The sequence below is a fragment of the Microcebus murinus genome, chromosome 19 (genome assembly GCF_040939455.1).
Source record: "Microcebus murinus isolate Inina chromosome 19, M.murinus_Inina_mat1.0, whole genome shotgun sequence".
Lineage (NCBI taxonomy): Eukaryota > Metazoa > Chordata > Mammalia > Primates > Cheirogaleidae > Microcebus > Microcebus murinus.
In genome coordinates, this window is record NC_134122.1 from 16,305,758 (window position 1) to 16,328,711 (window position 22,954).

The window sequence follows — 22,954 nt, forward strand, 5'->3', positions numbered from 1 at the left end:
CATGAAAATGTGTTTATATGAGTTCGTTTTAGATCAATATCTCTTCAAGGAGGTAACAATGATCAACAGTGACCAGAATGTTTTGTGCCCTCAGTAGATCCAAGTCTCTCTCCTTGTGAGTTTTTAACATTATACTTTGTAATTGAAAAGAGAACATGAAAATGCCATATCTTGTAGCTTAGAAGAACAACAAAAAGCTGTTGCCTAGAGATCTAGATAGGAAAGTGATCGAGCCAAAATTTTTGGCCTATGTGCAGAGCTGCGAACGAAGCTAGACACCTGAGGTCAATGAGCAGAGGTTGGCACATAGGATCATTTATATGTCTTTTGAATATCACTGACTGCATTTCAAAGCCACATAGAAAGGATATTGGCTCATATTTGGCTTTTTGTATTGTATGTGCCTCTTCTCCTCTTCATTGTGGATAACTGAGGTTTTAATATACAGTAGTGACATTCTAGTAGATGAAGGAAGGGGGCAGTCCCCAAGGGCAATCTGAACTTCTGCTTAGTATATTTACTCTTGCTGTTTTCCTTCCTCCTCATTTGTAATTCAGGAGGCTTTCTGAGAAGAGAGAGACAGCAAGGCTTCTTAGATGGATCGAAGGATCATGAGCTGGGATACCAGGTTCTATGAAAAGGTCTGCTGTTAAATTTGCTCTGCTACTTTTAGGCAAATCATTTGATCATGCTGTGCTTTAGTTGCTTCCTGTGCTTGCTAGATGTAAATAGCATGTATTTGAGTATTTTCTGATTGTTATAGAGTATTTTAAATGTATGGGTGATTTATTTTGAAGCCATCTACTTGCTTCTTGTTCATCTGACACATTTTGCAGTCTCTGAGCTATACAGCTTGGTGTGCTTACTCTATAGCTGGGGCATACCTTTCTGTCTCCTTTGTCTTCAGAAATGAAATATGCACTCCTGCTGCTTTTACCCTCACTTTAAAAAGATGAAATCTTTCTTTTGGGACAGAGCTGCTTTATATGTGGCACTGATTCCAAGAGACAGAAGGGAGAGTCTATATAATAAACAAATAGTTATTTGGACTTGCTACTATAGTACCTTTTTGATGATTTGGGCCAGGACCACCAGAGGTTTGAAGTAAGGCACAGGCTGTTTGGCAGGAAGCAGTCAGAGGGCATACTGGAAAGAGAGAACACAAAGCACCTCCCAGCCCCCACCTTGTGCCCCACCCTTTCTTTGGTTATAGCCATCACATTAGGCAACAAGATATTCCTGTTAGCCAAAGGTGCCAAGATGAAATTCTCAGAAGCTAAGGTGTTGATGTGTAAGGAATGATTTTGTTCCCCATCTGTGGATCACCACCCCACTGATTTATAAATGAAAATCCCTGAAGTGCAATATGGAATTAACCAAAAGGTTTATTTCTTTCGTTTTGAACTAAAATAAAATGCATTTACATTATTTCTGGTGCAGTTAAATTAAAAGCATTTTTCAAGCAAACCTAGGAAAGTATTTTAATAGAGGCCCCACGAAATATGTTACTCCTTAGTTGTAGCTTGGGTAGCAGCAGGAAGAACTGCAGACACAGGAACACAGTGTAACCCTTCAGTTTTGAAACGTTGCTCGGTCTCCCACTGCTATAAATGATCAAAGAAACATCCGGGTAAAGACCGCTCCCAGAGCTGAGTTTGCTTTAAGAGTGTTGGGTCCAACTTCCGTCTGTTAGTTCAAGGAAATGAGGCAGCCAGGGATTCTAATTTGGGGTCTTCACTCTTGGGCAGGGTTATCAATACATCAAAACGTTACTTTTGTGTGCCCCAGCTGCAGTAGCTTCCAACAATGGCAGAGCTGTCACTCCTACCTCTTAGAAACTCGTAGCCAGCAACTTGTCACGCTTGAGGAACAGGACAAGCAGGTAGTGGTGGTGGGAAAGGAAGAGGAAGAAAGGGATCGGTGGCATCCTTTCCCCCTAGATTCTTCCTGCAAAGCAGGGTGGAGGCCCTCAGGGTGGGGTTCTGGCTGGTCGGCTATAAATGCAGATTGGAAACTACGCAGCCGAGCTGGCAACAAGAACAGGCGGCGTTCGCCTCTGGGAAGGACTTGGGTCAGGATGTTCGGAAAGGATGAGACTCCCCCCTTCCACCCCCGGGACAATCGGCACGATCAGGTGAAAGTCCCGCCGGGGAGTGGGATGACTGTAGAGAGGCAGCGACTAAGGCGAGGAAAGACCAGAGGTCCTTCGGGCACCACCTTGCAGCGGCAGGGAGGCTGCAGTTGTCGCCTTCGGAAGAGATCTCCCCTGCCCTAAGAGCATTAAAGCCACCTCCGCCATTACCAGAGGCCGAGGCAGACACGGCAGGCGGGAGCGCGCGCCGAGCGAATGCGCGCTCCCTTTGTCCCGCCTCCCGGCCGGCCCGCTCATTGGACGCAGGGCGCGCGCCCGGAGAGAACGCGCCCCGGCGGCTCCTGCGTGGTCCGGGTGGAAAGCGGCGCCGGCGGCAGCGGCGTTCCGCAGGCGGAAGGGAAGGGGGAGGTGACAAGACAGTGCGCCGGCTGCTCCTCCCCACCCCCCGCCTCGGCCCTGAAGGGGCTGGATGGGCAAGTTGGGCGCGATGGCTCGAGCCCCGGCGGCGGCTGCGGCGGCCGGAGGCGGCGGCGCCTCCTCGTCCTCGCCCCGGCGCCGGCGGTGATCGGAGCGAGAGGCCGCGGCCCCCGATGAGACTGCTGGCGGGCTGGCTGTGCCTGAGCCTGGCGTCCGTGTGGCTGGCGCGGAGGATGTGGACGCTGCGGAGCCCGCTCACTCGCTCCCTGTACGTGAACATGACCAGCGGCCCCGGCGGGCCGGCGGCGGCCGCGGGCGGCAGGAAGGAGAACCACCAGGTACGGGCCGGGCCGGGGCCGGGGCCAGGGCCGGGGCGGGGGCGTGGCGGCCCGGCCTTCCCGCGCTGGGCCTGCTATTGTGCGGGGCGGCCCGGCCCTCGCCCCACCGCCCTGGCCCCTCAAAGTTTTCCCTGCGTCTTCCCCGCCGGGCACCCGCCCCGCGATCCCCGGTTCCCCGGGCCCCGGTCCCGCGGCGCCTTTTGTTCGGCGGCGCAGGCGGAGGACGGCCTCCCCTTCCCCCTCCCCGGGCCCGGGCGTGGGCGCCCCGGAGCCCCGCATTGTTCCTGGGTCCCGGGCGGTGGTTGCAGACGCTCGGCCCTCTGGACGTCCGCGCCCGGCGGCGGGACTGGAGGAACTTTGGGGCCGGCGCGTGGCTGGAGACACCCATCTGGCACCCGGGCCTGAGCTAGGAAAGACCCGACCGAGCCCATCACCCGCACAACCCTCCTAACCCCTGAGAAACAAAACGGAAAGCCAGTCCCTCTTTTTGTCCAGTTCAATCCTGAACATACAAAGGGTCATAAAGAAATTTAACCGTGCCTCGTGAGGCGTTTAACTCTCCGGCCTTATTCGGGGGACATTTTCCCTAAGCACTTACAAAAATGTGTTTGACAGGTCCTCCCTCCCATCCTACCGAACCTTCCCCCTACCTAACAGAGGTCTTTAAACTTCGGTTTAGTTAGCGGACTGGAAAGATGGTGATAAGAGGGGAGATGATGCAAGCTTTTACGGGAAGGGTTTTTAAAACAGTACCAGGAAGGAACGAATTCTTCTAAGAGTTGTAGTTATGGTTCGTGAGCTGTGTGATGTGACTGGTTAGATAGTCTTTCATGAGCTCAGTTTTGGGCCCCTTAAAGAAGCATGGACAGGTCAGCTGTAGAATTGAGTGAGATATTTCATATTTGACCATAATGTAGTTTGCAGTTAACGTTACATTCATTGAAAAGAGGCTTTTGAACTCTGTCAGAGTGCTGGCTTATAATCACTAGCATTTATAGTTCATTTTGCCTTTCCAGAGAGCAGTAACTATTCCCATCTTGTGTCTCATCATTTTCATATATTTCTCATTTTCCTGTGTTACTTTTCTTCTTATGCCAGGTGTTCAGAGAATTTACAACCAGGTTGATTTCATGTGTTTTAATGAGAATAAAGAATTATCTAAGAAGAAGAAGATAAAGCAATTTACTTAGGAAAATAAAGTTTTTATTTAGGAAATGTTTATATTGGCTTTTTTGTATTTTTAAAGGAATGCTGAGTTTCTATATTTTTTTGAAAGTCTCCAGCTAATGCAGTTTTTTAGGTGATCTATTCCTTTCTCCCTTCCATGATGATATTGTTAGTAGTGTACATAAACTTTGTAATCTTAAATTGTAAAACCACATTTATTACTATGGATTAATGATACTAGTTCATTCTTATAGGAACAACTCCAAAGTGTACTATATTGTTGACTGTACAGTTATCAGAATGTCACTTATCTATATGGACCGTGGATAATGGTATAAAACAATGAATTAGAAATGTCATTTTTAACAAGCAGTGGATAGGAAAAAGGTTTGTTTTCATTGAAGTGGAATTATGGTTGAGTCTTTTGGTTGTTGGTGTTTATGGTAACACTGGTCCTGATCACTTCTACCCAGCAACTCGATACATTTTCAGTCAGTATGTTTTCAGAGCTCATGAAAGAATTGTACTTAATTTTAAAAATTGAAAAACTACTTAAACAGTGTGATTTTTGTGGAGCTTCTCCCAACAGGGGACACTTCCTAATTGTGTACCTTTTTAAAGCTAAATCTGTCAGGTTCGAATGAAAGCCAGTACTGGCTCATTTACTTTGTTATGCTTCCTGAGATACTCAAGAATGTGTATGTGTGTGCATGCATGTGCCTATGCATGTGTGTTAACCAGTTAGTTGCACTAACAGTTTGGCAGATAATTTCTCTAGAATGAAGACTTAACATGGTTAGTGTTTTTTGAATATTTAGGGAGGGATCCTTTTTTTAGAATAGTGAATCCAGACTTTATTTTAAGGTGAATACATTCATATTATGAAAATAATTGTCCATAAATAAACATTAAAATGCACAAAAGAAAAGTGTTTATAGAAACCACCATGAGATAAAGTGAAGTAGGAGACTGTCTTTTCTGCACCATGGTTGAGTAGATGATTTCTTACCAGCTTTATATTCCAGGATCCTGGGTTTGCCTTATAACTTTGTTGCTTGTGAAGCAAATTTAACTGTTCTCCTCTTTCAAATTAATAGTTTTATACAAGGTCTTCTGGTGTTCATTTGGGTGTGTGAGTTCCATAGAGCCACATCTGGTTCTTTTGGAGTTGCATGAAAGTACCGTAATGGATTTGATTGAACCATGCTCAGCACAGTTTTTCCTTCTGGTTATTTTATTAAGGATTATGATGGAGAATTCTATGGTTAAAAGAGAGATCTTGGGCAATGTTTGTTTATTCATTAAAAAGTGCTCTTTCGTTAGTATAGCCCAAAGATGCAAGGGTCCTTTGGGCTAAAACCTCTCTAAAACTATAGTAGCAGCTCCATTTTAATAACTTGATTTGGTGTGCTAGCTTCAAAACTGGGATTATGTTTTACTTTGGGCAAGCAGGAGAAGCAGTGCTCCACTTAGAGCAGGGACGTGGCCTGCAGGCCAAATTGATCTCACTGACTTTTTATACAGCCTGTGATATAGGAATAGCTTTACGTTTTTAAATGGTTAGCAAGAACAAAATTGAAATAATATTTCATAACACATGAAAATTTCATATATGAAATTCAAATTTCAGCATCCTCAAATAAAGTTTTACTAAAACAGAGCTAGTGCTTTCAGGCTACAACAGCTGAGTTGAGTGATTGCTACAGTATGGCCTGCAAGCCTAAAATATTTACTATCTGTCCTTTTACAGAAAAAACAAAAAGGTTTTCCAAGAGAAAATCCCCAGCTTCCTTAATCAATATCTTATTCTTAATCACAGGTGGCAGGGGTGGGTAGTATATTGATTCCTTGGATGAAGTAGAGCCAGGCAGTGAGAAACTAGTAGATGTCACTTTTCAAGGTTGGCAAACTGAGAACTTAAAAGGAAAAAAAAAAAACTTTTTGGATGCAGTCTTTTTGATGCATTGCACCTAGTGCTTAACGTTAATGCAACTATTATGGAGCTATTGAAACTTGAAAGTACCCTTAGGCCCCACTAACTAGGTTCTTGGTAATAACAGTCATTCAACAGCATCTCAATTGATGGCATGAAAGAATTGTTATAGAACTTGATGGAACCAAACTGCCACAATTTCTTCACGTGACTTACTGCAAGGTTTTTTGAAGCTACAGGTAAGATTCACTATCTGGAATTATTAAGTTGTACTTAAAATTTCAAGTATGTGTATACCTGTGACTTATATTTTCACCTTCTTATGTACATTGTGCTATGCCACAAGTGATGATGAATTCAGGATAGAATTGAAATCATTTGGGTTTTTTTTCCCCCCCAAATGAAAAAATACATGGATATCATAGCCAAACATTGTGCTAAAGGACAGATTCAGTTTCCTGTCCCCTTACCCCTCATTTACCTTGTCGTGGCTGACTGAAATCAGGCATGAGTTAATAATGCTTCAAGGATAGTCAGCCAGCTAGCCAGATGACACTGATGGATTGGTGTCCTCCTCTGAACTGCCTTGGAGAGTTTGCAGGCCTTTGCAGCTGAATACCAAAGAGACTTTGGAAGGGTTTTTCCCCTTCCCTATAACCTATGTTGAAATCCCTAGCAAGTGTTTGCGTCAGTTTCATAGGATCTCTTTCTTTTGCTGGACATAGTAGGGGTCTTTGTGTTCCCTTTTAAAGGTGCACTAGAAGATCCTAGTAACTTCTAGTTAAAAGGCTTTGTTGTTTAGACCCTCTGAAACTTTGTTAAAATTTTAGGATTATAAAATACTGAGTGAGTTCGAAATGAGAATTGCTAGTAATTTATTAAATCAAGACATAATTTCATCTGTATAAATCATGTCCTCCCATGGATGTGAGGGTATCTGTCACTCTTTGCATTGAAATCTCATATAAAGAGGTTATTGGGTTGAGTATGTATCATTTGTAGGAAATGGTGAATGGTTTGAATATTTAAGCCTGTGCTGTGCTTAGATGCAAGGAGGTAAGGTGAAATGTGTGGACTGATTGTTTGCATTGCAGAATCTCAGAATGTGATTTTTGAGTCCTTGGCTGTCAAGGTCAGTGGCAGCAAGCTTGCCGGGTAGTAGAAAAGATTCTGTGCTCATGGACCTGGAGCAGTGGAGCTTTTCTGATTGTTTTTGGTGGCATCAAATGTTTCAGGTCTTTGGTTATCCATTTCTTTTGAGAATGGCTGTGTGCCCAGATCTACAGTGTGGTTTTTAGGCCACACTGTAGATGGTTTTTAGTTCCCTTGAACTGCACTTTTCCTCTGACCAGCCTTTCCCCTGGACAGGAAGAGGAAGGAAATATGAACAGTTATTGGGCTTCTCTTGTGTGTCCGGCACTTTAAATATATTTTCCACTGTTAGACCCATAATGTCTCTCCGAGTTAGATGGTAACATCCTAAGTTTACAGACAGAAGATTGAGGCTAAGAGAGATGAGACTTGGTCAAGAGCACAGGGCTCATAGATAGTAGAGTTGGGTTTTGAACCCAGCTTTGCCTGGTTTCAAGGCCCAGGGTTTTTAAAGAAAAAAACTGCTTTCCCCTCCTGGTAAACCTGGTGTTGTCTGAGGGGTGGTGAAAATAGGCTTGCCTTCTTCATAGGAAACTGCCCCCACTCTCGGGGGCTTTGTGTAAACTTTGAAGTCAGGTAGCTGTATATACAATACGAGTTGAAGATTTTGCAGTTTGTGAGTTAGATGGGACAACTGTTTGAAGTTCTGGCCTTTTTATCTATTTTGTGCATGCTTTTTGTAAAGCTTAAAGTTGAAAAAAAATTCTTACCTGCAGTGTCTTTTTCTGACACCAGCCAATTTTCTAATTTCCTGTCACCAACTGAGTGTCTAACAATTCAGTCCTATTCTGATACTAACTACCCGGAGTTAGGGTCAGACTCCACAGGGTTAAGGGCTCAGTCCCACAAGACTGCCCTCACACCAGAGGCCATCTGCAAGTCCCGGGTCTCTAGGCTACCAGTGCTTTTGTCAAACTTGGCTGCAAATTCAGGGTTCCCGCAATACCTCCCTCCCCAGACTTGAGAATTTGCTAGAATGACTCACAGAACTTAGGAAATACTTTACTTCCATTTATTGGTTTATTATAAAGAATACAACCTGGGAACAGCCAAGTGGAAGAGTTGCATAGGGCAAATATATGGAAGGGTGGGGCGTGGTGTAGATCTTCCATGTCCTCGCTGGTGAGCCACCCTCCCAGCATATCAATGTGTTTAGCAACCCAGAAGCTCCCAGAACCCTGTAGTTTAGGTTTCATTATATAGGCATGATTGTTGAAATTATTGTCTTGGTCCCCATTCTGAAGCAATCTAGGTCTAGCCATCTCCTTAGCATACAAGAGATATTCTTATCACTCTGGAGATTCCCTAAAGGTTTCGGGAACTCTCTGCCAGGAACCTGAGACAAAGATCAAACATTTATTTTTATTATACTATATTATCTAAAATCAGTAAGTTGGTTTTTTTTTTTTTATAACTTTCTGATTCTATTAGTGGGAAAAAAAGGCTATTACATTGTGTATCATGTTTGACTAGTGGATAAACTAAAAAAATGATTTCAGAAAAACTTTATATCCCTCAGTTTGATAAGCAAATGTAATTCTATAGGAAAATTGCATTTTCAGTTTTAAGGAGCAAGTCATCATCCAAGGTTACGTAAATATTAGGAGATGTTCATGGGCTTGATGAAGAAATTTTTAAGACAGTATGACCTAATATTTCATTACTTTGATTAGCTTATACTGTCGAACACTTGTGCAGAACTCCTGTTGTACACCTGACTGGCTGTTTATTATCTGGCTAATTATTAGTGTCTTTGCAGTGTTGTTGCAAATAGGGAGAATATTGCTATTTACTGTAATTTTTAGATGTTATGTTTGGTTATCACATCCTACTTTATACTTGGCATCAGCAGATGACAGAATGGAGTGATTCTGGCTTGATTAGAGTTTGTTATTTAAGAGATTTCTTTGGTTACTTGACTGAATAAAATTTGAGCTTTAAAGGCAGATGCTTATAAGATGCTTTTTCAGACACTTTGGTCTCCAGCTGAGTAGTCGGGCCCCACAGTAGAGCTGGCACATAGTTCTTTCAGTGTGAAAATTTAACAAGCTTAGTACTTTGTTCTTGCCTGTGCATCTTTGTCTCTGTAGTCTTTGAGGAGCACACATTCAAAGAACTCACCTGCTTGAAAGTGCACAGGAGCCAGCAGACAGGCCACCCAGTGCTGTGAGCTCAGTACAGCTTTTCATTTAAACTGAGCTGTCTGGAGAGAGGTAACTCCAGGGGCCTGCCTGCCTTTTGTGTGCAGGGAGTCCTACACTCATTTTCTCTCTAGTTGCCATTTTGCCTTAAGGACAAGGTGACTGCTTATAGTCCCATTACTTATTTTGTTTCTCATTTTATTTTCCCCTCTGGAATGTAAGTTCCCTGTGGCCAGGGAGTCCATCTTTTAATTTAATCAGCAAAATTATGCTGGCACAGTTGGGAAACACTACCAGAGAGTCAGAACAATGAAATTTTTTCTAGGTAAGCCTGTGTAGGGGTTCTCAAACAGGGGACATTTAGCAGTGCCTGGAACATTTTGGGTTGTCACTTGGGATACTATTGACATCTGATGGGTAAAGGCTAGGGATGCCGGTTAACATCCTGCAATGCACAGGTCAGCCCCTATAACAAAGGATTATCTGGCCCCAAAGGTCAGTAGTGCCTAAGGTTGAGAAACCCTGGCTTATAGGAATTTAGTTACTATCTAGACTTGATTATTTTTTCTCTAAACATATGTAGTCCAGTTTAATTGGTAGAATAGTCCTGTCTTTTCTTAAGCAGACACACTGGGTAGAGTTAAGAGAAGCTTCTTTGAAAGAAACTCTTATGAGAGATGAACCTGGAACAGGAACTTGAATCAGCTGGAGCTGTTTAGGGTCCTCAGGCTTCTTGTTTGTTCAGATGTTGCAAGGTGGAAAGTGAAATGTAAAGCCCTTGTCCCAGTGTGTGGCATGTGGTAGGTACTCGGTATCTTCCTTCATTGCTTGCTTGCTTGTGGTAATGCAGTTTTGTGGTAGGTGGGTAGCTTTAACCATTGTTTTCAGACTTGGGTTAAAATAAGGCCTTGTAGAAACCTTGGAGTTCGAGAAATTGACAGAAACCCCTTGACAACTGTCTCTGTGGTTGTCTTTGTTTCCTCTAGGACTTCATAAGAAACTCAAATTCTGTTTAGACTGTCTGTGATTCTTAACAGTAATTCATTTGATGAACATCTGTTGTTCATCTGTATCTGTGCCAGGCACTGCAGCCATTCCTTTTTCTTTTTAGTTAGAGATAGGGGGTAGGGTCTTGCTATGTTGCCTAGGCTGGACTTGAACTCCTGGGCTCAAGCTATCCTTCCACCTCAGTCTCCTGGGTACCTGGGACTACAGGCGCTCTCCACTACACCTGGCTGAAGTCATTTATTGTCCCTACCTTTATGAAGCTCTCAGTCTACCTGGGGAGATAGACACTAAACATGTAATTGTGTATAGTTATTCAATTCAGAGGTCATAAATGTTACCAAGGAGACAAATGGAATGTATGAGAAGATGTTAGAACAAGAGACCTAACGTAGTCTGGAAGGCCAAGGAAAATATACCTAGAAAATATTTAGGCTGAGGTTGAATTAACCAGGTAAAAAAGAGGGGGAAGGGTGGGTGGTGGGAAATATAGGGGACCGAGCAAATACCATGTGAGATAGCCATAGGAAAGGAGCCTTCCAGAAAAAGAAAGAAGGGTAGAAACTGACATGGGGACCAGGTGTCCTGGGTTGGTAGGGAATGTCAATCAGGTGAGGCTATGGACACAGAGTGGACAAAGGTCATGTAGGGCCTTGTAAGCCAGCCATTTTGAGCATTTTGGATATTACCCTGAGACTCCTGTCTCAGGGGAGCATAGTGACATGATCAGATTTGCATTTAAAAATTTGCATCTTTAAAGAGGTTTGCTTGTGTTTGCAAATCACTTTTAATTTCTGGAAGATGAAACTGCTACCTACATTTAGATATGTGTGTATTTTAAAAAACACAACTTTATTGAGATATAATTCACATACCATAAAATTTATCCTTTTAAAGAGTACAGTTCATTGGTTTTCAGTGTAATCACAGAGTTGTGCAGCCATTGCCACTGTCCAACTTTGAAATATTTCATTACCCCAAAAAGAAACCCTGTAACAGTCACTCCCCATTACCCCCCTCCCCTAGCCCATGGCACTTACAATCTACTTTCTGTCTGTGGATTTGAATATTCTATACATTTCATATAAATAGAATTATATTAATACAAAATATAGCCTTTTATGGCTAGCTTATGTCACTTAGCATAATGTCAAAATTTGTCCGTGTTGGAGCAAGAATTAGTACTTCATTCTTTTTTATGTCAGAATATATACTCTGTTGTGTAGATCTACCACATCTTGTTTCTCCAGTTGATGGACATTTGAAATGTTTCTACTTTTTGGCAATTATGAGTAATGCCGCTATGGAATTGACATTTGTATCATGCAAATGATCAGGAAGGACATACAATTCAACCTTTACCTTTAAAGAGAAGAGCTTTGTTCCTTTTTGTTCTATAGCATATTCTGTTCAGTAAGCAGTTTCTTTTCTGGAAGACCTGTGTGGCAGTGAATATTCAACTCCATAGGTTAATGTTGATGAATTAAGAGAAATGCTTTAAAAACTTGAGTTTCCTTGTTGGCATTTGAGAGCAATATTTGCAGTTAATGGTGCCAGTTCTTGCTTAGTTTTGGAAGTCAGAATCCATTGTTGTTCTAGTTGTCTGTGGACAAGTGGATGCCAAGGAATTCTAAGCTCCTCTGTTTTCATTTGAGTGACTTCTTGTCCACATTAATAGAATGTACCCAATTTGCCTATTATCAAGGTGATGGCTTTCATTTTGATTACTCATTTCAGAGAATAAAAAGCAAATAAAGGTCAGAATGGCCTCAGTCTTACAGAGTTCAGAATGTGTACTAGGAGGTCACGAGTATAATAAAAAATGGTTTATGACCTGCATTGAAGCATGACTACAGGCACAATAAGTATTAAGAATTAGCAAATGATTAAGCAAGAACATTTTCAGACCAAAGAAAAGAGTAGGTAGTGAGTGTAAGAAGTTCATAGTTTGTCATATAGGGTGGGCAAAATAAAAATAGTTTTATATAAGCTATAGCAGTTTTGATAGCAGTGGTTAAATGGCAAATTAGCACAAATGGGTCAACAACTGGAAAGGTTTGGTTTATCCAGTTTAGGGTACAGGGTTTGTAAAATGATTAATTTTTAAAATTTGATGTGTGTGTTTGCTTGGTTGTGTTGGCTTATAACTGGTTCCTTTTATTAGTGTCAGGAATGTTACCCAAGATTTCATTGAACATTTAGCAAGCTTAGGGTGACTGTAAAATTGGTCCACCAATTGTGCAAGCCTTTACAGGACACCTACTGCTGATAAATGGTCATATTTGTCAGGGGGAAGCAAGTTACTCTTGGCCAATGGACTTCTTATTGGGAAAAATTGGTTGTTTCATAGCAGATAATAGATGAATAGTAACTGGTTTACAGTTTCATCACTGTACTTAATGCACTTACTCTTGTTTATCAGGCCATGTTAGAGGAATCTCATTGCCATGATTATTATAGGATTCTCACTGTGTGTTTTGTGCTATGTTGAGGACTTGCCAGCATTATCTTGTTTAATCAGTGTAGTACCCTACCAGGGTAGATAGATAACCAGTGACATCCCTAGTCTACAAATGAGTGAATAGAGGCTCAGAGATTAAGTGATTTGTCAGAGCTCATAGGGAATGGCAGAGCCAGGATGTGATTGTAGGGCTGACTCTAAAGCTGTTGTACAGTCTGCTTCCCCACTTCTCTGGTGTGCTAACTCTAAGTGAAAATAGAAAACATTTATTATGGAAGATTAAATTTCATCTACAGTTGAATTTTTTTTTTTTTTTTTAAAAGCCGATCCACCAGCTGAGATACAGTTGAATTTTGTTCTAAAAAGTGCATTCTGGTTAGAGCTTATTCTTTGAAATCTAGTTCTTAGGGTGTTATTACTTTTGTCTTCTCATTGATTGGAGTATGACCTTAAGTAACTTCTTAATCTTTCTTGAGCACACTTTGCCTGGCTGTAGGAATGTCATATGACCTGTTTGTAAAGCAGAGCTCAAGATTTCTAAAGGTCTCTTCTATATAGCCTATAAGAAGAAAGGCAACTTAATCTGGTTACTGGAGTGTTAAATTCTGTTTCTTACTCTGCCATTGATTTGTTTGGTAGTGTTAAGTCATTGGATTATGCGACTGTTTTCTTATCTAAAGAAACAAGGTTAATGCTAGCTATTTGTCTCCTGATGTTGGATCTCTGTGAAGGAAAGGCCAACAGAGCCTTTCTAGATCGCAGGGGGTAGAGTGACTAAAGCACTGGGCCAGGAGGCAGTGATTAAAGCACTGGGCTTAAATAAGTCTGGTCCTGCCACCTACTAAGCTGAATGACTCAAAAGCCTCTTCACCCATCCCTCACCCTCTACCTACCTTGAGGGCAGTTCAGAGAATTAAATGAGAAGTCATGTGTGAAGAAGTATTTTATACTTTATAGGTCATATGAACATAAGAGATGATTATCCTCAAAGTACCAGGAGATTAGAATATTTGATTTGATTTAATCAATCTTTGATTTGATTTAATCTTTTGTTTTTGGATTCTTAGGTGACACTTAAGTGTGTGTTTTAATTTTTGCTTTTCTTTCTTTCTTTCTTTTTTAGTGGTATGTGTGCAACAGAGAGAAATTATGCGAATCACTCCAGGCTGTCTTTGTTCAGAGTTACCTTGATCAAGGAACACAGATCTTCTTAAACAACAGCATTGAGAAATCGGGCTGGCTATTTATCCAATTATATCATTCTTTTGTGTCATCTGTTTTTAGCCTGTTTATGTCTAGGACATCTATCAATGGGTAAGTGAATCTTGGACATTTTTTCTTTATCCTTAAGTTTTAAAAAGGAAAAATGAAAAAGAAAAATGATCTTATTCAACATATTGACCACCTCAGCTAAAACACTTCCACTAGTCAAAATCCTTGGCAGTTGGTCCAGTGTGCTAGCTTTTTATAGTTAATGGTTAATGCTTTTTAAATTCACTGTAACTTGACAAATAGCCTCATTAGTCTATGTTTTCATGGCAAGAGATACTTAGGACAGTGCTTCTCTGCTTTGATGTACACAGAAATCACCTGGGGATCCTGTAAAAATGCAAATTATGAGTAAGTCAGGACTGGGCCTGAGATTGTGCTTTTTTTTTTTTTTTTGAGACAGAATCTCACTTTGTTGCCCAGGCTACAGTGAGTGCCGTGGCATCAGCCTAGCTCACAGCAACCTCAAACTCCTGGGCTTAAGCAATCCTCCTGCCTGAGCAGGAGTAGCTGGGACCACAGGCACGCACCACCATGCCCGGCTAATTTTTTCTATATATAATTTTAGTTGGCCAATTAATTTCTTTCAATTTTTTTTTGAGACAGAGTCTCGCTTTGTTGCCCAGGCTAGAGTGAGTGCCGTGGCATCAGCCTAGCTCACAGCAACCTCAAACTCATGGGCTCAAGCAATCCTGCTGCCTCAGCCTCCCAAGTAGCTGGGTCTACAGGCATGTGCCACCATGCCTGGCTAATTTTTTCTATATGTATTAGTTGGCCAATTAATTTCTTTCTATTTATAGTAGAGATGAGGTCTCGCTCTTGCTCAGGCTGGTTTCGAACTCCTGAGCTCGAGCAATCCGCCCGCCTCTGCCTCCCAGAGTGCTAGAATTACAGGCGTGAGCCACCGCGCCCGGCCATTTTTCTTTCTATTTTTTTAGTAGAGACGGGTCTGGCTCTTGGTCAGGCTGGTCTAGAACTCCTGACCTCGAGCCATCCGCCTGCCTTGGCCTCCCAGAGTGCTAGAATTACAGGCGTGAGCCACCGCGCCCGGCCTTGAGATTGTGCATTTTTAACAAGCTCTCAGGTGATGCCCATGATGCTGCTGGATGTTGCTGGTTCTGGACCACAGGGTGGCAAGACCCTTGGAACCAAGCCCTTAAGCTGTGGCTCTTAAGCCCTTATGTTTAACTGTAAGACCTTTGCCTTAAAACACTTCCCAGGAGCAAGTATCATAGGGGGAGCTAATTAATCACTCCAACAACGGGTGATGGCCTGTTTTGAGTGAAGAGTACTACATCTGGTTTTTTTTTTTTTTGAGACAGGGTCTTGGTCTCTTACCTGGGCTAGAGTGCAGTGGCATCATGATAGCTCACTGCAACCTCAAACTCTCAGCTCAGGCAATCCTCCTACCTCAGCCTCTCAAGTACCTAGGACTACAGGCGTGTAACACTATGCCTAGCTAATTTTTCTATTTTTTGTGGAGATGGGGGTCTTGCCATGTTGCTCAGGCTGGTTTCGATCTCCTGGCCTCGAGCGATCTTCTCACCTCGGCCTCTCAAAGAGCTAGGACTACAGGTGTGAGCCACTGCACTCAGCCTATATCTGTTCTTTTTTTTTTAATTTCATCGTATTATGGGGGTACACATGTTGTTAAGGTTATGTATATTGCCCTTGCCTCCCCTCCCTCCTCAAGTCAGAGTTTCAAGCATATATATCTGTTCTTAAATAATGTCTAGGCTTACCACAATTTTGTAAACTTATAGTGGGAGTCTCTGTCCCCAGAGTGGTTCCCTCATATACATCCATAGAAGAAGCTCTGGGACTATTTTTGAATCCTTTCTTGGCCAAATTTTCAAGTAGCCCCAAGGCTCTAGAATCTAGAAAGCCAAAAAGTAAAGCAATAGGGCTCGGACCACTAAAGTCACTGGTTGGGTCCACTTTTCTCTTCCCTGGAGGTTTGGAGCCAGTTTCTACAGACTGTCTGGATCCCCAGTCTGTCATCTGGTCCTTAAATATGTTTTCAGGCACTGCAAGCCATTTCTCAAGATATCTTACTTGATTTTCTTCATTGTTTATATGAAATTGCCATACGTTTGCTTCAGCAAACAGTTGTTATTTTTATATTGGTAGTTGAGTTTATAAAACTTGGTTTGACATTTTGTTCCTAAAATTGCTTGTACCAAATTTCTGTTCTGTACCATTTATTCTGCCTTTGAAAATCAGATGGGTCACTGTAGCAGAGATTCTTATCCTTTTTTGGGTCCTGTACCTCTGAATCACCTCTTCAAAAAGTGCCTTCTTGAATTAACTTAGGATACTTACCAGACTTCCTTTATGTTGGAGAAGAGAAGGCCAAGTAAGGAGCACTTGATAGCTGTTTTCAGAGTTTATTTTATAGGGCAGAGGCATACCTCCTCTCTAGACTCTTAAGTCTGCAGGGAACGTGGATTCGTCCAGAGAACCTAGGATGGTTATTAAACACTAAAGTTACAGACAAATTAGAGAGTCATCTCTCTCCACAGTATATGTTTACCAGAAACCTTGTATTGGGCTAGGTCAGTGTCTTGGTATTTTAGGTGAGATAGTTCTTCATTGTGTGAGATTGCCCCACACATTGCAGGAAGTCTAACTTCTGGCCTTGTCCACTAAATGGCAGTAGTACGCCCACGTCATTGTAAATACTTGAAAGTCTCCCATTTACTCCCAGTGCCCCCTAGAGGGCCAAATTGGTCCTGCTTGCTAAACATTGGGCTCAGTTGATTTTATTTTTTTGACAGCATTGACCTTTTTATGGAGCCCCTGTTGATATGTTCTCTGCAAATAGGACACTGCTTCCTTCTTCTCTTTGGTGCCTTTAAATGTAGAACAGTCATATGGCTCATGAGCGCTGACCTCATATGACCTCCAGCTCTAGAATTTTATGATTGTCATGTCAAAGTTCCTCACATCCCAAGGAGATGGCTTGGGAAACATGCTGTTTGTAGCTGGGAAAGTTTACATGAAATAACCATTTGTGACTTACTTTTAGTCCTGTGGCAAGTCAGTGTCAGCATTTGAAACCTGCCTCCCTCAGCCACACTGCCTGTGGCCTCTTTCTGCACTGACTCTGGTTTCCATGTGAGATCTTGTACAGCTATTTCAGTAGGTTCTGCCCCTTTTCTCAGATTTGCTTGTTTTTCCATTATAAGATGTGAACAATTGAGGAATAAAAACAGCTTGTCTTTTGTGAGATATGGTTTCCTTTGGTAAGCAGTTGTAGTGGGTAGCATCACATTTAGTGGTCTCTGGCATCTTTCCCCCTCTCATTCTCCAATTTTTTAGCATTTCTTTGTGGCAGAAGATTTACTGTAAGTATATTATTAAATTTGGTTAAACTCTTTTGTGGCCTTAATGGGAAAAGGGGAGGGGGAATTTGTTACATGAACTCCATTGTTTTTTTCTTGAAACTAGTTTTACCGCAAGCACTGTTTCATTCATCTTTCCAGTCACCATATAGCAAACATATTGTACGTATGATTATTTCCAGAAAGCACCAATACAGTACAGATTTCCCTGCCACTTCTTAGACCAGTGATTTTCAAACAGATTTCCAGGGTCTGAGGAGGAGGTGCTTTGAGGAACTACTTCAGACAGAGGAGAAAGGCCTAGAAATGGACTGGCAACAGCTCCAGGGCTCTCTACTTCATTCCAGCAGCAGCAGTTCTCTTGTCACTTTACATTATGTGTGAGTTCCACTTCATTTAAAGAAAAGGTTCTGCTGCTTAAAGGAAGCTTGAGAATCCCTGCCCTAAACAGACTTGGATTTGAGAGCTAGGAAACAAGTACTAATGAGGAAGTGCATTTTATTTCCCAAAGTGATGCTTTCACAAGACTTGGTTTGACCTATAGCTGCTTTCCTGAGGGTTCTCTTTGATCTCCATTTTAACTCCTCTTAGTCTCTTTTTTCAAAGGCATTACTATGATTCTGAATGGTTTTTGGGACCTTTGGAAATAATAGGCCCCAGCCAATAGTTAAACATATAAACTGACACAAGTATGACTCTACTTCTTTAATGCAAATTAACTGATAGCAGAAGGACCACTCTTTTCCGTTTTTCTCTTAAAAATCTATTAAACTGTTTTTTCTCACCCTATATTTCCATATTTGAAATGGCTTTTTTCTCCATTTGATTTCTTTGCCTAGTGTTATTACCTAGTACCACGGTCTGATTCTGTTAGCCTGTTATCTTTTTAAACTGAAAAACATGTTTTCTGTTACTCCTTCCACTTTTTCTTTGTATTTTGACTTAAGTTCTTCATGTTTATCTTTTCTTATTTCTTCTTTCTTCTCCTTTTCATCCTTCTTTCCTTTTATATCCTACTTCCCCCATGCCTTTTGGGGTATTACTTACTCCAAATACAAATGATGATGTCTGGAGGTATTTTATTAGCTTTGCTTTTTAATCATAATATGATTAAGGATAATACATATTTTAATCATGTAATAAAAATTTTATAAGTTCAATTGGGTTTTGGTGCTACATTCTCTTTGTGTGGGTATGAGGGATGCTTACTTTGCATAGACTGCTTGATTTTTGTCCTTTTATTGCAGGTTGCTAGGAAGAGGCTCAATGTTTGTGTTTTCACCAGATCAATTTCAGAGACTGCTCAAAATTAATCCCGACTGGAAAACCCACAGACTTCTTGATTTAGGTGCTGGAGATGGAGAAGTCACAAAAATCATGAGCCCTCATTTTGAAGAAATCTATGCCACTGAGCTTTCTGAAACTATGATATGGCAGCTTCAGAAGAAGAAATACAGGTATAATTTTTAGACATGGTTTGGGATATAGTTCTGGTTTTTAGATGTATTTCTTCTTGAATGTATATTATTTAAAGCATATAAATCAGAAGCAGTTTTTCATGATTAGGAATTTAAAAAAAAACCTTTCCGTACAGAATTAAGTGGAAATTTAGAGAGAAATAATCTTCCCCATGGCAGAGGAGTTGGCACTCTAAGGGAGGAAAGGATCTGGTGAGAGACAGCTTGGAAAAGGCAGATCAGATGTAGGGACCTGTTCCCTAATCAGAATCTGGTATTCTTAAATTTTTTTTTCTCAATTTTAGTAAAATATACATAACAGAATTTACCGTTTTAGCCATTTTAAAGTATACAGTTCAGTGGTACTAAGTACACGTTTGTTATGTAAGCATCATCACCACCATCTCATCTCTAGAACTTTTCCATCTTCCCCAGCTGAAACTCTGTACGCATTAAACAATAACTCCCATTGTCCTCTACCCCTAGCCATTTGCAACCAATGTTCTTCTTTTTGTCACTAAGAGTTTGACTACTCTAAGTATCTGATATAAATGGACTCATTCAGTATTTTATGTTTGTGACTGGCTTACTTCACTTAGCATAATGTCTTCAAGGTTTATCTGGATTGTAGCCTGTGTCAGAATTTAAGGCTGAATAATATTCTATTATATGCATATACCACATTGTGTTTAGTCATTATCTGTCTATAGACACTTGGGTTGCTTCTACCCTTTGGCTATTGTGAATAATGCTGCTACAACATGAGTAAACAAATAATCTGTGAGTCCCTGCTTTCATTTCTTTTGGGTATATATGCAGAAGTAGAATTGCTGGATCACGTGGTAAATCTATGTTTAATTTTTTGAGGAATTGCTGTACTTTTCCACAGCAGCTACACCATTTTACATTCCCACCAGTAATGTACGAGGGTTCCAGTTTCTCTACATTCTTGACAATACTTGGTATTTTCTGTTTTGTTTGTTTTTTAATATATAGCCATTGATGATAATGGTTGTGAAATGTTAAATCTTGGTTTTAGGACCATCTGGTGCTTGAGAGACTTAGGAAGAAGGATATTCTTTATTCAGTATGGATTCTGTTGATTGGAAGATTTGTGTATATTGGCTGAGTATAGAATGGGGGAGGCGAAGCTGGAATCTGTCTCTTTCACTATGATATTTTTGGTAAGCCTGGCTTAGCCTGATAGAGAAAGGAGAAAGAATTATGTAATCACTCACTTTCCTATCCACATGTTTCTACTTTTACGCACTAACACAAGAGACAGTATCAGTGTAGCTTTTGGACCAGGACTGGATTAAGCATTTGCAAAACATGGAAATGTTTAGTCTGGAGAAGGGAAGACCATGTAGGAGGGGGGTGGAATGGAATATTACTGTAAATAGATATTCAATGGGATTTTATATGGAAGGAAAAGGATTAAGTATACTCTCTGGTATAGTCAGGTACAGCTAAGCCCTAGAAGTTCATTTACAGGTTATGGAGATCGTCATTCCTAATAGCTTAAACCATCTAAATCCTTATCATTGTTTAAATAGCTGTTAGAGATGTTATAGGAGGAGACTTACATAGGTGTGAGTTTGAACTAAGTGATTCACAAGGTCCCCTTTGGCTTTAACAATCTGTCTCAGATTAGGTCCTGGTGGGTCTATGTAGTTTTAATTGAAATATATTCCTTCAATTAGAAATTCACTATTTCAAAATTTGGAATGTTTTGACCTTTGTTAAAACAATAGCATAAGTCATGCTGAATTCTTAATCTGATTCCTCATTCCCCCCACTTAAAAAAAATCAGTGCTTTGAAGGGGGAGGAAAGTGTTGGAAACCTGTCTTCAAATGATTGACATCCCCCACCTTCCCTTGCTTTGATTCTAAATGCCTAAATGGAATTTTTAGTAAAGCTTCAGATATTTGAATTAATAATATATCTAGAATTTACATGATATAGAATCCTAGTAAATGTATCTACCACAAAAAAAATACTTAGTCAAAATTTTTTTCCTAATATATAGCACATATGCCAAAACTTGCAGTTTGGCCTAGATGGGAAATTCATACTGGTTGGCGCTCCTTTCCTAATATTACTGGTATGGAGTAAAACATAGTCACAAAAGTGGCAAGTTTTGTGACCATTGGTGCAATTTAAGGTTTTAATGAGAAAGTAGTATCTAAGGTTAGAGTTCTCCCAACCCATGATGGCAAGGCAGGCTTTCAGCTTAATTATACATTATTTTTGCTTCTTTGTAAGATATATCTATTTTTTGTTTCCCTTTAGTATCTGGGTCCACAAAAAACAGGCTTTTGGGCCAGTTGAGGTAGCTTACGCCTGTAATCCCAGCACTTTGGGAAGCTGAGGCAGGAGGATCATTTGAGGCCAGGTGTTTGAGACCAGGCTGGGCAACACAGAAAGACCCTGTCTCTACAAAATTTTAAAAATTGGCTAGGCATGGTGTTGCATGCCTGTAGTCTCACCTACTTCAGAGACTGAGGCATTTGAGCCCAGGAGTTTGAGGTTGCAGTGAGCTATGATCGCACCACTGCACTCTAGCCCTGGTAACAGAGCGAGAACTTGTCTCAATCACTCACTTAATCAATCATTAAATTAGTTGGGTGTGGTGGTGTGTGCCTGTAGTCCCAGCTGCTTTAGAGGCTAAGGCAGGAGGATTGCTTGAGCCCAGGAGCTGGAGGTTGCAGTGAGCTATGACCGAACCACTGCACTCACTCTAGTCTGGGTGATAGGGTATGACTCTGTCTCAAATTTTTGTTCCCCAAAACAAAAAAAATCCCACAAGATCCCACAAGCAGGCTTTTTATTAAAGGTTCTGGATGGTATTTTTGCAATAGGTAAGTAAACAGAAAATGGCCACGTTTTTCCTCTATTGCCAAGATATCATTGTTTATACCAGATACAACCCTATTATAAAATTTAAGGATGTGGCTTTCATTTTTAAAGCAAAACAATAACCCTTGGTGTTTTTTAAATTCAGGATTTATCAAAATACTGATTACTTTGTCATTCTTTAAGGAAAAATGTATTTTAAGTCTCTTGGAAGGAAAACTCTTATTTAACTCATTTTCTTGAAAATGATAACCCCCTAAACAGTTACTCTGCTTCTAGGGTTAGAAATGCTGTTTTAGGAAAGCTATAGACATAGGAAAGAATTATGCAATTAATTCTTGGTTATGTCCAATTATGAACAATTCTGTAATTCAAATGACAAATTAAATCGATTTTCCTTTGGCAGGAAGAAATTTTGGCAGCATGTTTACCTTTCTCAGTCTGCTTTACCAAAAGTTGATGTCAAAACTAGTTTACACCCCATAATATGCCGAAATAAAAAAAAAAAAAAACATAAAAAAAAAAAACTAGTTTACATACCGTGAATGGTGGTTAGTAGATGGTGAAGGAAACAAGTGTATGGCAAGAAGCTGCAACAGTGATGGGGATATTGGAATTGACTCTGCTCAGATAGTTCTCATGCTGGTAATTCAAAAAGGAGTTATATATGCATCTTTGATACCAGAGAAGAAAGGTTTCGTTTTTGTTTTTTTTTTTAAGAGACAGGGTCTTGTTCTGTCTGTCACCCAGTCTGGCAGGATCATAGTTCACTGGCACCTCAAACTTCTGGGCTCAAGTGATCTTACTGCCCCAGCCTCCTGAGTAACTGCAACTACAGGTGCATACCATCATGCCCAGCTAATTTTTAAACATTTTTTTTGTAAAGACAGAGTCATCTTGTTGCCCAGGCTGGTTTGGAACTCCTGGCCTCCCAAAGTGCTGAGATTACAGATGTGAGCCACTGCGTCCAGTCGAGAACAAAGATTTTTAATGTAAATTTGAAAGATGCTTAACTTTTAATCACTATGTAGGTTTGGGATCTTTCTTATAAAGAAAATATTGTTGAGAATTCTGTTTCTCATGTTCATATCCTCTTTATTTTTTATTAAGAATGAAGTACAGATTGCCAGTCACTCTCAACCTGCTAGAATGGAAGGGTTTATGCAAAGAATGTCAGGTCTTTTCTTACCTTATGTGGAGAGCGCAGGTTCGTTGACCTGAATAACATACCAGAATTTCCAAGTTAGAATTTTTACTCTGCCAGCGATTTGCCTTGTGAACTTGGCTAAGTCATTTTTTTCATCTTCTCATAAAAGAGGAA

The 22,954-nt window shown here is 40.9% G+C and overlaps 1 protein-coding gene across 4 annotated transcripts in view; it reads left to right on the forward strand.

The window, feature by feature from the left end:
* The first annotated feature begins 544 nt into the window (after positions 1 to 544).
* METTL9 (methyltransferase 9, His-X-His N1(pi)-histidine) overlaps positions 545 to 22,954 on the forward strand; it is a 44,580-nt gene continuing 22,170 nt past the window's right edge. For 2 of the 4 annotated variants that reach the window (XM_012780214.2, XM_012780215.2), the window contains exons 1-3: positions 545 to 641; positions 13,830 to 14,020; positions 18,567 to 18,776. In XM_012780214.2, the coding sequence (XP_012635668.1) occupies positions 597 to 641; positions 13,830 to 14,020; positions 18,567 to 18,776 (446 nt within the window). In that variant the 5' untranslated portion in view covers positions 545 to 596. Of the gene's footprint in view, positions 642 to 2,465; positions 2,848 to 13,829; positions 14,021 to 18,566; positions 18,777 to 22,954 lie in introns of those variants that run through there. The other 2 variants (XM_012780211.2, XM_012780213.2) reach the window with 1 other exon arrangement.